This window comes from Eumetopias jubatus, unplaced genomic scaffold, assembly GCF_037043125.1.
Source record: "Eumetopias jubatus isolate StellerSeaLion01/CBP00866 unplaced genomic scaffold, mEumJub1_p1.0 scaffold_16, whole genome shotgun sequence".
NCBI lineage: Eukaryota > Metazoa > Chordata > Mammalia > Carnivora > Otariidae > Eumetopias > Eumetopias jubatus.
The window spans coordinates 66,937,724-66,952,884 of record NW_028274822.1 but is presented as its reverse complement, the minus strand read 5'-3'; the positions used below and the strand labels follow the sequence as shown (position 1 = coordinate 66,952,884).

The 15,161-nt window shown below is 55.0% G+C and overlaps 2 protein-coding genes across 2 annotated transcripts in view; one reads left to right on the top strand and one right to left on the bottom strand.

The window, feature by feature from the left end:
* The window catches only part of YPEL1 (yippee like 1), a 25,908-nt gene extending 15,896 nt beyond the window's left edge, over positions 1 to 10,012 (top strand). The window contains exons 2-5 of the mRNA XM_028096522.2: positions 357 to 639; positions 4,832 to 4,875; positions 5,547 to 5,655; positions 6,842 to 10,012. Coding sequence (XP_027952323.1) covers positions 523 to 639; positions 4,832 to 4,875; positions 5,547 to 5,655; positions 6,842 to 6,931 — 360 coding nt within the window. The 5' untranslated portion in view covers positions 357 to 522 and the 3' untranslated portion in view covers positions 6,932 to 10,012. The remainder of the gene's footprint in view (positions 1 to 356; positions 640 to 4,831; positions 4,876 to 5,546; positions 5,656 to 6,841) is intronic.
* PPIL2 (peptidylprolyl isomerase like 2) overlaps positions 9,649 to 15,161 on the bottom strand; it is a 26,980-nt gene continuing 21,467 nt past the window's right edge. The window contains exons 16-20 of the mRNA XM_088019589.1: positions 13,185 to 13,241; positions 12,550 to 12,622; positions 12,375 to 12,437; positions 12,147 to 12,286; positions 9,649 to 11,888 (exon numbers count right to left, since the gene is read on the bottom strand). Coding sequence (XP_087875715.1) covers positions 11,792 to 11,888; positions 12,147 to 12,286; positions 12,375 to 12,437; positions 12,550 to 12,622; positions 13,185 to 13,241 — 430 coding nt within the window. The 3' untranslated portion in view covers positions 9,649 to 11,791. The remainder of the gene's footprint in view (positions 11,889 to 12,146; positions 12,287 to 12,374; positions 12,438 to 12,549; positions 12,623 to 13,184; positions 13,242 to 15,161) is intronic.

Genomic DNA, 15,161 nt, shown 5'->3' with positions numbered 1-15,161 from the left:
GAATCCGATCTAGTTCTGCCCCTCAACCCTATTCCTCAAAACACACACATCCTTTGTTCTTTTTCTTTATTAAGATTTTATTTATTTATTTAATTGACAGAGAGAGACACAACGAGAGAGGGAACACAAGCAGGGGGAGTGGGAGAGGGAGAAGCAGGCTTCCCGCTGAGCGGGGAGCCTGATGCAGGGCTCGATCCCAGGACCCTGGGATCATGACTCATCCGAGCCAAAGGCAGTAGCCCAACCAACTGAGGCACCCAGGTGCCCCATCTCAAAACACACACATCCTAAACATGCCTCCTTGAAGTATTTTCGTTCCCTCCGTAAGCCTCTGCTTTGTCTTGATTCGTTGACAGGTTGTGACATTTTTCTCTCATCCCAGCTGTGTGGACAGTGCCACACGCCCTCCGAACAACAACGGCTCTTGCGTGCATCTTTCAGTGTCTCTTTTGTCAGAGAGCCCAGCAGAGCCACCAGCCTTCCAGTGCCAGCCCTGAGCTGAGCGAGGAGTGCCCAGCCGAGATGGTGAAGATGACAAAATCCAAAACTTTCCAAGCTTATCTGCCAAACTGTCACCGAACATACAGCTGTGTCCACTGCAGAGCCCACCTGGCCAATCACGATGAGCTGATCTCCAAGGCAAGTGTTTGTGTCTGGGAAATGACGAGATCCTTTTAAGGATGATCGTACCTGCTCCGCAGATGAACGTTTAACCATCACATGACTTCCTGGGTCGGTTGTGTTCCTACAAGTCTAGAGCCTTCTGGGCAGTGTTGATGAAAGTTTTGTGCGTGATTGAGTGTGACTGCACTGTGATCCTGGTGTGATGTTGGTCATGGTGTTTGCACAGTGGGTGGGTTTTGGAGGGCTAGGCAGCTGGGACAGAAAATTACAAAAAGCAAGATGAGTAGTTTACTTGCCAGAGCAGTAAAGTTCATGTAAAACCAAAAAACACTGAAGGAACAAAGGAAGTCTAGAAAATCTGGGGAAATAGTTTAATAATAGGGAAATTAAGAAATGTTAGAATGCTTAAGGAGAAAACAGGCTATCATGGGGGAATGGGGGCAATTGGATCTTTTTGAAAAATACCCAGGAGGGATGCTGTGAACAGGCCCCCAGCAGCTGCTCTGGGCACTCTGCAGGGCCTGGAACAGCCTCGTGGATGTGAAAAGAACAGTCCAATTCATTATTATTAAGTTGCACTCCTTTTTGGCAACATGTGAGGTCTGTGATCAACCACTTGAGAACATCTAAAACGACAGATGAGCGAGTGTGCTCTCGGGAAACTGGGACCGTTCTCTCCTACCCATCCTCAAGGGTCACGACCAACCCCCCCCCCCCCCCCCCCCCCGCCCCTGCCAAATCCTCACAGGTCTGCCTTCCTGGGCTATGTGAACCTCCTGCTCCTTCAAAAGCAAAGTCTATCAGGAAGTTGTGCCTCTCAGGAATCTCTGCTTAGGCTTCTTGTTTTACTCAGAAGAACGCTCACCTGCTTGGGTTTTAACTAGGTAATCATGCGCGGCCGTCTCATTTCTGTTCAGCATCTAAACCTAAACGCGGAACAAGGCAGAGTTTCTGCTGTGGCTCCTTTGTCCATTCCCGGTGGCCTCCGAGGCAGGCTCCGGGTGTGTCACGGCATCTGAGTTCACGGAGGGCAGAGCCGCTGCGGGGCCTCCACAGGGAGCCGCGTGGCCTGGTGGCCCCCCCGGAGCCCGGGACGGCGGCGTCGGGCGCCATCATGGCCCTTGTTCTGAAGCGTGCGGCGAGGACCCCTGCTGAGCTGGGCCCAAAGGAATTTGAGATGCTTCTTTGAACGAGCCCGAGAGCCATTACGCCGTGTTCTTTTTTTTTTTTTTAAGATTTTATTTATTTATTTGACAGAGAGACACAGCGAGAGAGGGAACACAAGCAGGGGGAGTGGGAGAGGGAGAAGCAGGTTTCCGGAGGAGCAGGGAGACCAATGCGGGGCTTGATCCCAGGACCCCGGGATCATGACCTGAGCTGAAGGCAGACGCTTAACGACTGAGCCACCCAGGTGCCCCGGAGACCTACTTTAAAAAAAAAAAATTTTTTTTTATTTATTTATTTGAGAGAGAGAGCAGCACGAGACGGGGGAGGGTCAAAGGGAGAAGCAGGCTTCCCGCCGAGCAGGGAGCCCGATGCGGGGCTAGATCCCAGGACCCTGGGATCATGACCTGAGCCAAAGGCAGACGCTTAACCGACTGAGCCACCCAGGCGCCCCATTACGCTGTTTTCTGATTACCCGAAGAGTAGAGGCCCGCTAGGTGGCAATAGCCGTGACCTCACCCGAGCGGAGTCCTGCCGGGAACCCGGGCGCCCCCAGCACACGGGCTGCCGAGGGGCGTCGGACCTCGCGCTTCAGCGGGTGGTCCAGGCAGCGGCCACTTTTCCTTCCCTACATTGTTTGTCCGTAGCGCTTCCCACGTAGAGCAGAAGCCGGTTCGCCTGAGGGCAGGGGTCCTGACCGGGGTTCACCCGCCTCCCGGGCCGTCTTTGTCAGTCAGTGATGCCCTGGCCCAAGGGAGTTGTTCCCGGGGCAGGCGGGTCTCGTTGTTGGGAGGCTCTGGTTTTATCTGTGGGCCACGGCCAGCGCACCACCTGTTTCCGTGATGTTTTATTGGGCCACCGCCACGTCCATGTGTTTCCACAGCGCGGAGGGCTGTCGTCGTGCCCGCCAGGGCACCAGAGTCCTGACCGCAGAGGCTGAGCGGCCCCCAGAGCCTAAAACGCTTCTCAGCGGGCCCTCGTTTACGGAGGTTTGCGGGCCCCGCTCTAGTCTGAATTCTGTCTAAAGCCGAGCCACAGATCTGGCCACATCACTGATCCCAACCCTGTTTAAAAAAAAAATAAGGATTTGTGGGGGAGGCGGGAGAATTTGCAGAGTAGGCAAGAGAATTAGGAAAATTGGTCTACAGAACTAAGGGCTGATAAGGATGTGGGGGGAAGCCCGTAAGTGGATTATTTGCTAAATTGGACACCAAGTAATATTCCTAATTCTAGAAAGCCAGTTGAAAGGGAAACTCTTATAAAGGGTTTTTCTTTTTTTCTTTTTTAAAGATTTTATTTATTTGAGAGAGAGAGAGAGAGAGAGAGAAGGGGGGGAGGGGCAGAGGGAGCAGCAGACTCCCCACTGAGCAGGGAGCCCGACGTGGGACCCTGAGATCATGACCTGAGCCAAAGCCAGATGCTTAACCAACTGAGCCACCCAGGTGCCCCTCTTTTTTTTTTTTTTTCCTTTTTCTTTCCCCTTTTTTTCCTCTGAAAGCTGTATATTTCAATCAGACCACTGTTCGCCTCAGGCTAGGTTATGCTGCATAACAAAGAGCCCCCAAACTGCAGTGGCTTAGTGGCTTAGCAGGGGGGGTCTCTGGGTTGCTCCAGCGAACGTGTGTCTGGGGTCAGCGGGGGGGGGGGGGGGGGAGGACACTGCTCTCTACTCGTGGAAGGGACTGCGAGTCCTGGCACAGCTCAGTGTCACGTGCATGTGAGGCAGGGACGGATCTGCTTTCCCCTCCTTACCCCTGACTCCATTCCTTCTGCTTGTCTCTGTTAGTCATGTGGCATACATGGTCTCTCTCTCCTCTGTAAGAACACGGTTTTCCCTTTTCCCTTTTGTTAAGATTTTATTTATTTGAGAGAGAGGGCGCATAAGCAGGGGAGGGGGCAGAGGGAGAGGGAGAAGGAGACTCCCCACTGAGTGTGGAGCCCGCTGCAGGGCTCCATCCCAGGACCCTGAGATCATGACCCGAGCTGATGGCGGATGCTCAACGACTGAGCCACTCAGGTGCCCTATGGTTTTCCCTTTAACTGAAGGGCCCCCACGACATGGCATTTTATGGATAGCTCTCCTTCACCTCCCAGGGTCTCTCTCTTCTCATACCCTCTCGTGCCCAGCTGCTTCCGTCCCCCTCTTAATGTCTGCGTGAGTCCTGGATGTGCGTGCCCTTGTTTGCTCACTTGTCGGTGGGTATCGCTGTCCCACCTTTTTGCAATTGCAAACTTGCTGGTCACCATTCTTGTCACACATTTCCCTGTGTGCTCTGGTTGTTTGTCTTGATAGTGGATTCTTGGGAGCGGGGCAGCTGGTCACACAGCGTGTGCCTCTTACATTTAGATATTGTCACCCTCTGCTCCAGTCTACATTCCTCACTGTCTTTTGAATTTGTGCTGTGATAGGCAAAAAAACCCAAAAAAGTTCTCTTGATTTGGTTATTTTTGAGGTCCCTGTGTTCCCTTCGGTCACTTGAGCCTGGCACCAAAGCGGACGAGCCCCCCCATCTGCCTAAGAGGGAACTCCGAGAGTGAAGGGTGCGGGCGCTAAGTCTGGAACTGACCCAGTACCCTGTCCTCCCTCCTTTATCATCCCAGACTACATGAGTATGCTACCAGCTGTTCCTTGGCTTACAGCACTTTCCTGGGGGAGATGTCACTGGAAGGTCCCTTCCTCCAAGTAAGGGGTCATCTTGGGATGTGATTTTGCTTTAAATTTCAGTGGAAAAGCATGGGAACATCCCCTCACCCCTACTATCTGACCACGGTGGTGCTGCTTGTCCTGGCCAGGGGAATCGGGACGCTGAGCAGCCCTCCGGGGCTCTAGGAGCACTGTGACTTCTGGGTCCTGTGTGGGGTCCGGGGCGCTGGGGGCCTATGGTCCCTGCTCCTCCTGAGCACTGCTCGAAACGCCCCGCGAGGCGGCCCTTCCACTCACGTTGAGGTCCATGACCTGAAACAGTCTCTCCACCTTCATCCCAAAATGCCAAACTCTTCATCTTACCGCAATAAATCTGTTAAAACCTTTTCTTCTTTGCAGTCTTTTCAGGGAAGTCAGGGACGAGCCTACCTCTTCAATTCTGTGTGAGTACTACTGCCACTGGCCATGTGGACATGCTGTGTTCATGGTCAGATCACATTTAGTGCTTCTGTCCATCCCTGCACTTTAATTACTCAAAGCCAGAATATGTAGATAGAATTCCCCAGTGGGCTAGAATGACCCAGTGGTTTTGTTTTTGGTTTTTGGTTTTTTTTTTTTTCCTTAAGATTTTATTTATTTGAGAGGGGGGGAGAGAGAGAGAGAGCACGAGTCGGTGGGTGGGGCAGACGGAGAGGGAGAAGCAGACTCCCTGCTGAGCAGGGAGCTTAACTGACTGAGCCACTCAGGTGCCCCTAGAATGACCCAGTGTTTTGATATAATCTTCAGGAATTTCTTTCTCTCTCTAGTGTGAGAGTTTGGGGGAGGGGTGTGGTCTTATCTGAGAACGAGCTCCCATACACAGTGTGGTCTGTGACCCATTTGTGGTGGGTTTGATTTTAACCACGCTCCATACAGAACTGTGGTCACTGTGAATGCCGTCTTGGGATTCTCCTGGGGAAATAAAGTTGTTCCTTCTCATGAAAGGTGGTGGGCAGGGGGCGGTGCCTCTGGTAACCAGTTAGCTGGAGAAAGAACCATCCATGGCGGGGTGGAGGGGGGCCGGTGGAGAGTTGTGGGGGGATCCTGAGCGCTGTCCTTGCCTCCTCCCCTGCAGGGTGAATGTGGGCTGCGGCCCTGCGGAGGAGAGGGTCCTTCTCACTGGTCTGCACGCGGTCGCAGACATCTACTGTGAAAACTGCAAAACCACGCTGGGGTGGAAATATGTGAGTACCCGTCCACACCGGCCTCACGGAGACTGCGCAGACTTCCACGATGAATAAAACACACGTTACAGAAACAAAATTTGCAAAGGAATAAGACCTCCCGCTGGAAGTGTCAGAAAATCCACGTTCTTGTAACAGAATCTCTTTTGAGCTGATTAAAGATGGAGGTCCCCACGTGGGAGGTCCCCACGCTCACCTCACTCCCAGGGCGGGGGTGACAGCCACGCTGGTTGGGAGAGCATGTGGCCCCACCCTGCAGACCTGTGCCCTCCGAGGGCCCCCTGGAACGGGGGGAGTGTCCCCCACACAGGTGGCTGGTGACGTTACTTTGCGGTAGCAGTGACAGCAGACTCCACTGCGGTGCTCGGCGCAATTGCTGCCGGCCCACGGGGGGCTTGGCCCATGGGCAGCTTCTGCCCAGCGCCCCCCCCCACACACACACTCCCTGCTCCCATTGTCCCCCAGCCCTCCCGTTGACTCCCAAGTTTGTCCCCAGTGCCCCTGACCACCCCTAGTGGCATCTGAGAGGTGCATGTGGGTGTGGCTGGTGCCTGCCTTCATTCAGTTGTCCTCTGCAGCCATTCTGGCCGGCTTGGTCAGGGCCACCTGTGCTCCCTCTTCCTAGAATTCCCGATTGTTCCTGCTCTCCGTATTCGCCATCACACATGAGGACACGCAGTCCCCAGCATGGAGACGGGCTCCGTGAGACCTGCGCAAGCGCGCACATGCACGCACTCCCCCCCCCACTCCACCGCCAAGCCCTATTCTGTTCCACCCTCACTGCCCATCTGAGGGTCTCCTCTTCCTCCAACATCTTGAACAGTCCCGGGTGCTTGGTATAGTTGCCTTCACTTGCCTTTTACCTGCAGTCCCTGCAAGGAGTATCTTGCTCCTCTTCCTACCTCCCAAATTGCCTTGCGCATGGTAGGTGCTCAGGGACAAACGTGAATTACCCTCCCCTGTGAGTTGATCTGTAAGGTAAGGAGTAGAGCTGGGCTGTCCTGGCCCGCCCTGGCTTATCACCGAGACAGACCGACCCTTCCCCCGTCCCTGGTCCGCAGAACAAGGAACACCTGGGGAGACTTGATCTCATACACTTATTTTCTTTGCCAAGAGTGTAATGAAGTTGAAAAGTGAAATCAATTCTGCCCTGAAACCTTCTTTCTACTTTTTTTTCTTTTTCAAGGAACATGCCTTTGAAAGCAGTCAGAAATATAAGGAAGGAAAATTTATTATTGAGCTTGCCCACATGATCAAAGACAATGGTTGGGAGTAAAGTGAAAACTTTGTTCTCTTCCGAATGCTATTTTGTGAAAGAGACTGTAAGTGTAACGGAGGCATCCTGGATGACAGTATTTCTTGAACTTGAACGTTACGGCGGGCTGGCCTCTCCCGGCCGTTCGGGTGGTAAGGTGTCCCTCCAGCCTTTCTCCTGTTGACGTACATGGCTGTTTCTGAAATGTTTCAATGACCTTTTGCTAACTTCTCAAGTTCTAGAGAAAGAATTAACCAACTGATGACTTACCTGTCTAGTTAATACCTTCTTTTAAGATAGAGTTTGCCTGTGCTCCTTCATGTTTCATAGAAAACCAAACCAAATTTCCGCAGACCACAGGGTTAGGGGCTTTTTGGGGAGCAAGCTCACGCCCCTCTTTTTTTGAGTGAGGGTACTGTAGGCCACTTTTTTTCTAATTTGTGAAACTACAGATGGGTTATTCCTCTTGCAGATGAGCTGTTAAGGCATAGTGCTCATTTAGGAATCTTCCAGAAACAGTCAAGAAATCTATACACCAAGGGACCTTTTTTTTTTTTAAAGCCTTGTTGAGAACTAGAAGACACCACTGATTACATTTTAGATAAGCTATAAATAGAGAAATCTGTCTAATGGAACATCTTGTTTATTTAAGCCAACAGCCTTCTTATCTAGAAAGCAAGCGTTAGCAAAGACTGTCCCAGAGGGCCGCAGGTGCGCATGTGCGTAGGGCTGCAGTTCGGCAGGGCTCTGGAAGTGGGGCTTCTGTGGTAGTTGCTGACGGGGCGGTCCACGCAGTTAGAGGTTAACGCACTGGACCGAGTCAAATCGGATTTCCTTTTTTATTCTGTTGTACTTGAAGAAAAAGAATTACTTTTGCATATGAAAGAGGCCAGAACTAGCGGGATGAACTTCCAAACTTGAAATTTGGGAGATTATTTTAAAATTTTTTTCAGGAAAGTCAAGTTCCAAAACAGATTTAAACTTTGTAAATGAATATGGGTCTCCCGTGCCCCACTGGTTCTGTCTCTTGAGCTGACACAGAAGGGACCTGGGCGGGCTTCTACGCCCCGTGTCTCTGCAATGTATTTTAAGTTCCGATCCACCTGTGCCTCTGCAGGGAGAGGGCACAAGGCAGGGTTATGGCCAGTTTTCAGAGAATGGAGGCCAAAAATCATTCCCAAGTAAGTTTTGGTTTTCAATATTCTGACCTGACTCCGGCTGCTGGGCCCGGCCTGCTGCTCCAGGAGTCTGTTGGGGCCTTGCGTGTAGCATGGCATGAAACTCCTGAGACCCCGGTGCTGGGGGCAGGAAAAGGGCCCGGCAAGGCAGGGAGAGAGAAGGGCAGTGCACCCTGGCCCGCAGCTCTGAAACCACCTGCAGAGAAGGTCAGCCCAGGGGCGAGTGTGAGCTGGCCAGGGAGGGCAAGAGAATGGCTTCCAGTCCCTGGGAGGTCCCTTCCCTCCCACCAGCCCTCCCCTGAGCCCAGAGCCCACGGCCCTGGCAGGCACTGGGCTCCCCTGACTGGTTCTGGCACAGCTGCTCCCCTAGAGCTTCCCTTTTGGCACCCTCTTTCTGGCTCAGAGCGAAGCCTTGGGATGTGGGGAGATGCGGCGCCCGAGTTAGCGTACGCACGTCTCCAAGTGTCAAGGGCAGATCTTTGTACAGCTGTGTGAGCCTCTGCGCGTGCAGGTACTCCAGCAGGCTGCTCTTCCCCGAGCTGGCGTCCCCCGCAGATTTCGGTTGTCCCAGCACAGTCCCCTTGTGTCTAAGTTCACGTTCAGCTGTACGGCCTGGCCTTCAGGCGCCCGGGCCCGCACACGCGCGGTGCACTCGCTGCCATGCTCCGAAATCCGAAGACGCTTCGCCCTCGAGCTGGCCACGTGCAGCGTGGACATCTGCGGCTTCGGTCCTTAGCGGCCACTTTGAAAGGACAGAAAGGCCCCTTCATTGAGGAGTGAGTACTCATCTTTGAAAACATCGCCTAAACTGACGTTTCTCTTCTCGCCTTGGTTCCTCCGTGAGCCTCCGTGCTGCGCCCGAGGCCCGGAGAGGATGAGGGCCGGGGGGTCCCGGGAGCGCCGAGGGCAGGGCTCCCGAGCGCTTCCCAAGCTCTTCACTTAAACTGAAGAATCTTCTCGAATTCTTCTGACCGAGTTTTGTGTATACTAAACCTATATTTAAAGCTTTTGTATGTTCTGGGCAAGTTTACTGCTCCTTCGATTTGAGCACTTTGGTTTTTGTATTGTCTTTTGTGATGGCATTGAAACATTTTTACTAGTGGTCTTAGGCCTTACTTTGTATATTTTTTTTTTGTAATCGATACCAACGAAAACGCTTACCACCTTTTTTGTTGGTCTTCTGAGAAATCCAAGCTCCTTTCGAAACCAAATGAATGGACTGTGAGCTGGCTTCAGGGAAGGACATTCACGAGACCACAACCAGATGTGCTGGTGAAGTGTTGGAATGTTCCACCCTCTTAAATTCCTAAACAGTAAATATCATCCTGTGACTTTTATTTAAATTATTTAAAATATTTTTTTCCTTAAAGAATGGGAGGTGATGCCAGGATCATAAATGCATTTAACTTAAGCTATGTAGTGTTCTCTGGCACAGCACATCTGCTTTAGAAGTGTGGTTTAGTTTTGTTGCCATTTTATATATACATATATATAGTATTTTTGTACCTAATGCTTATTCTTGATGGCATCTGTCAGATATTAGGCAAGATCAGACATGGGAATTTTTCCAAAAGCCCTTTAATTTACCTGAGGACCTCACCAGGTACTTATAAAAAATCCAAGTGGTTTTAATATCTAGAAAACTAATTTAAGTTCCAAAACGACCTACAGCAATGTAAACCCTCCTTTGTGAAAGGCTCTTGGGTGCACCTGCAGCCCAGGGTGGCCTGGCCGTCATGCCTTGGGCCAGGTTGGTGTGGTCGCTGGGCACAGCTGGAAGGACGGACAGATGGACAGCAGCCAGAAGGTTTGCCCCTTGGAGCAGGACTGCCACGCTCACATGCACAAGCCTCCTTCAGCCTCCATGTCCAGCCCTCTGTCCTCTGTGTCTTTGTGAGGTTGAAAAATAAAGCTTCCACTGTCAGATGGTGTCCTTCCCGGTAGCACCTCCTGTCTCGGGCGCTCTGCTCTGATGCTGGGAGCTTTGGGTCTGGGGGGTCTCCGAGATCGTCCTGTGTCCACTCTGGTCCCATGTGGTGACATGAGCCACTGGGCTCCCCACCCGGCAAGTCTGGGAGGAGGGTGGGGGGCTGGTGCATGTAGCCGGAGAAGGCCTCACCTGGGCTCCCCCCGCCCCTAAAGGCTGAGGAGTCCGGGAGCCGTCTGGGACCCTCCCTCTCCAGGGCCTCCACCCCCACCCGCACCCTGAGCCACTGGCAGCTGTGCGTTTACACGGCTGACCCTGCGCGCAGCCCTCTCCTGGGTGAACAGGCTCTTGGAGGCATCCTGGGCACAAACACTGGAGTGTAAGCCTCTCAGCAGCTAACTGATGTTGCAGTGTAGCCGGGAGGGGTCGTGGTGAGGAGGTCGTGAGGGAGGACGACGAGGGCCTGGCCCCGGGCAGAGGGGTGAGCGGGCGCTCTCTAAAGCCCTGGCCCCTGGCTGCAGCCACAGGCAGAGGACTGCGGAGGGACAGGGTGCGTGGGGAGCACAGCCCTTGTTCTCCATACACAGGACAGCCCGTGACTGGTGTGAAGCAAGAGGACAGCGGGCGGACGAGCTCTGGGAAGGGGGCCCAGATGGCACCTGCGTGGACGTGCACGAGGGGCTTGAACGGAGGCAGCGAGAGACCAGGCTTGGGTCTGGGGTTCAGCATCAGAGGTGGAAAAGGGGGAGCCCAGGTACGTTCTGGAGCTGCTGTGGACACTTGCCGATGGATTTGAGGTTTGGGTGAAGGAAAGAAGAACCAAGGACCAAGCCTGAAGTTGGCAGTGTGACCAGCTGGTTGGGGGGAGGGGGGGTCATGGCCCGTGCCAACCCGAGGACAATAGGCCTCGGAGTGCATGTGAGGGGTGGGCAGCTGTTGCCACGCTTCTGCAGAGGTGCTCTGGGAAAGCCGAGGTAGTGGCGTCAAGGTCAGGAGCAGGGAAGCCACGCTGGCACAACTACAGAATGAACAGAAAACAAAGGGCGGGCCTGCAAATGTTAAGGGTTTTTTTTTTTTTACATTTATAGAAAAATAAAATCAAGGGAAGGGATTCTTTAAGTCCGGAAACGCTGGTGAGGCCGGTCTGGAAGCCCTAGTGCTGGGGTGAGGGGTCGAGTGTTTGAGCACAAAGTCAGGCCCGGGGGGCGGGGGGGTGGGCAGCAGCTCCCACGTGCGCTCTCACCATCCTGAGGCAGAGGGGCAGGGGGTCCTGGGCGCAGCCCCCACCTGGACCGGCTCTGGTCAGGGTCCTCAAGCCACAGGCGGCAGGAGCTCCCCAGCGTGTGGCAGCACATAGGTGCAGCGCCCACCCCGCGGCCCCAGAGGAGGAGGTCCGGGCTCTGCGAGCCCGTGTTTCTAACCAGGTCCCAGGTGCCCCACTGAGTAAACAGTCCCCGAGGGGACGCAGATGGGGTGCGGGAGGGTAGGAGAGCCAGAGGCAGGAGACTCTGCCTTCCTCCCCAGCCCACGCTGCAGGCGGGCCTAAGGGCCACAGCCCATGCCTGGCAGTCCGAGACGTGGGCTCGGGCTCGGCCCGGGGCCACCGTACCGAGTGAAGGCTGGGAAGGCCCGTGGACTCCGAGGGCCAGGAAAGGAGACTCCGGCAACAAGCAAGAGCTTTAGTAAGCTGTAGTCGGAAGGGCAGAGAACTCCGTGGTGTGGACACAGGCCCCCAGCCCTGAGTCCCTCCGGGGCTCCAGAGGGGCAGACCTGCTGCTACCATGAGCTGAAGTCCCCAAAGCCTCGGCTGGGCTTTTTCTTGGCCACAGGGACAGCTGTGCTGGTGGAAGGCTCTTCCTCTGCTGCCCGTTTCCTGGAAAGCAGAGACTCGCTCTAGCTGCTGGGCGCGGACCAGTCCCCCGCGCTGGGAACCCACGCCCTCCCGCAGCACCTGCTCGGTGTAAGGTCACAGTCACATACCCCCGGGGCCCTCATGCACAGTGTCTCCGCACCCCCCTCCCGGCACCTGCTCACCCCCCATGCCCGGTGCTCACTCGCCACGGGCGGCATCTGACCCATGGGCACTGGGAGAGCAGCACGCAGACGGGACGCGCGCCCTCACTGCACTCACGTGGCCGCTGGGTTGATGTACTTGCCCACCCCCTGGCGGTATGTCTGGGGGCCCTGGCTCCCCGGCTTGGGCTGGTGGGTTTTTCCCGTGCTTTCTGGGGCTGCCTCCTCGAGCTGTGTCGTCTTGCGCTGCTCAGCAATCTGTGACAGAGCACGGCGACAGCTGGCCCGGAGCCCCGCAGGCTGGGCAGGGTCCCCGCAGCCCCTGCCCGCCTCATGGCCCCCTCACCTGAGCATCGGCCTCCTCGTAGGGGTCCACAAACACCGTGGTGGAGTCGATGCGGAGCTCCTCCTAGCAGCAGAGGGGAGCAAGTGAGGGACGGCAGGAGGGAGCAGGCCCCTCCAAACCCGCCTGCCCGGTGCCCAGCCTGGGCAGCGGTCCCCCATTCTCCCTTGGCACATACCTTAGGGCGGTCGGTTTTGGGGTCACTCTCCACGTTCTCCATGGCTGTCAGTGTGTCAAAGCCCCCAACAACCCTGCGGCCGAGGGACAGGGGTACCTCTGAGTGTGCCCCAGGGCAGGGCACCCCCAAAAGCCAAGTCCCTGTGGCATGGCAGGAAGGGGGGTAGGGGATGGGCCTGAGAAGGTGCCACAGGGATGAGGGGCCTGGCCTGGGGCGGAGGTGGGGGGGGCGGGGGGAGGTCAGAGCAGGGCCAGCGGGCCACAGGTCCTCGCACTGCTTCCGTGCACCCTAGCACCTTTTGTGTGACAGGCTGCTAAGCTAAGGGGTGTGACACGCCATGAGGCCACAAGCTGGAAATACCATCTGGGCCTTCACAGGACGAGAGGACGTGGCCCAGACTTGCAAATTGGAACCAGCCAGAGGGGAGCCGAGGGGGGCGAGTTTGGACACGGCAGCTGGCCAGAGGGGACTAGAGCAGCCCGCCCCTCGGCTGGCCAGCAGAAAGGCCCAAGTCCCCACTTCTGTGTGGCCGTGACCGCAGCAGTGATGGTTGTGGGGGCAAGCAGGCACTGAGCCAGGTGTGGGAGCAAGGCAGTGAGGGGGTCCCACCCGCACCAACACCCCAGACCTCTTACCGCCCGAAGATGGTGTGCTTCTTGTCGAGGTACGCGCAGGAGCGAAAGGTGATAAAGCTGGGCGAGGGGGAGAAGGGGAATCAGGAAGAGCCTGCGAGCTCCCCGCCAACCCCCCCCCACCGCAGCCTGCTTGGCCCTCAAGACTTCTGGGCACACACCAGGCATCCCCTTCCCCCCAGAGCAGCTCTGGGAAGCTGGAGCTCCTTGTGTGCGTGGCCCCCACACCCTGCCTGGTCAGGGCAGGCCGTCAGCCAAGGCCGCCCAGGGGACCGGGCCCCCAGCTCTGCCTCCAGCCCCGGCTGCTGCCAGCTTCTGGCGGACAGACACCGTCAGAGCCCGCAGGCTGGGGGGGTACTGGACACCAGAGCCCATCCCATCGTGACAGCAGCTGGAGCAGGGACTCTGAACTGAAAGAAAGGAGACAGGCAGGGAAAGGGAGCAAAGACGCTGAGGAACGTAGGTAAACACCCCTAAATGCTGACCTAGTAAATTTTGACATCGAATTTGGTGCAGAAATGAGTAAAATTTAAATGTCCAACTATGTGAACATGGAAGCTGGCTGGGCTGGGGGGGCGGCGTGGGCAGGGTCTGTCTGCGAGGGAGGGAGAGAGAGATTAACTGGTAACTGCAGACTTTAAATCTACTTAAAGCCAGAAGTGACACTTAACTTCCAAAGCAGGAGAAAGAGAAAAGAAGAAAGGAAATATTAAAAAAAAAAGGGGGGGACACCAGGAAGTACGAATTAGGATAACAGAAAATATGGATACTGACTGGAAAGTTAAGTATGACCCTGAGACCGTCAGTTTGAATTAAAATAACCCCAAATCTAAGTGTGTGTCATTAAAAAGCCCTAAAACGTCGAGAATCTGGAAAGCTCCAAGTAAAAAGAACGGAAAGAGAGGTCTAACAAGGGACGGAGAGAAGCAGTGTGGGCCAGGCTGCCCTCCCAGGACACCGAACGATGCCGCCCACGTCCCGACGGCCCACGGCACACCCGGTCGGCAAGGGACAGAGGCTGAAACCCATTCCACCAGGGACAGCACCACTTCAGAGCCCACCAGGCCTGACCACACACGGCCAGCGGGCAAGTCTCCACAGACGCCAGGTGCCTGGGTGGCTCAGTTGGTTAAGCGACTGCCTTCGGCTCAGGTCATGGTCCTGGAGTCCCGGGATCGAGCCCCGCGTCGGGGTCCCTGCTCGGCGGGGAGTCTGCTTCTCCCTCTGACCCTCTCCCCTCTCGTGCTCGCTATCTCTCATTCTCTCTCTCTCTCAAATAAATAAAATCTTTAAAAAAAAAAAAAAAAGTCTCCACAGATGCCAACACCCACAAGTATGCAGACCTGAACTCTGGCCACCAAGTGGGTCTCTCTGCCATGCGTTTCTAACACAGGTCAGGAAGCTCAAAAGGGAACGAAATAGTCCTGAAGAGAAGGAAAGACAAGCAGTAACAGGGCAAACAAAGATGTACCAGAAAGGAAGTAAAGTCTATGATTCGTTCTTTGACCTAAGAAAACAGTGAAGAGGAAGCGCGTGCCGTCAGCACGTGCAGATTCGGATGTTTGCGGAGGTGGAGCCTGAGAAAGGAGAGAAACCGGAGGAAGCCAGTGAAGACAGAAACAGAAGGAAATTACATAAAATAAAACCAGAAAAGCCCTCTGTAAACCATTAAGGAGAGCAGGAATGCAGACACCACGGAAGTTTAGAAATCTAGAGATGGACCAGTTACATTCTGGCAAAACAGAAGCTACCCAGATGGCGCACAAAGTGGAACCTGGCCAATGAATTAGCGTAAAGAATCCGCAAAAGCTGTCCTTGGCAAGCTACCTTACCAAGCAGACCCTAATGTAAGCTAACCCGCCCCAGGCACGCTGGGCCTCAGGCCCGACCAGCCAGCCCCGGCTCTGGCATGAGGACTGCGGCACGCGGCCTAAAGCAGTGGCCGGCGGACCACCCGGTGCAGCGAGGACCAGCCCAGCT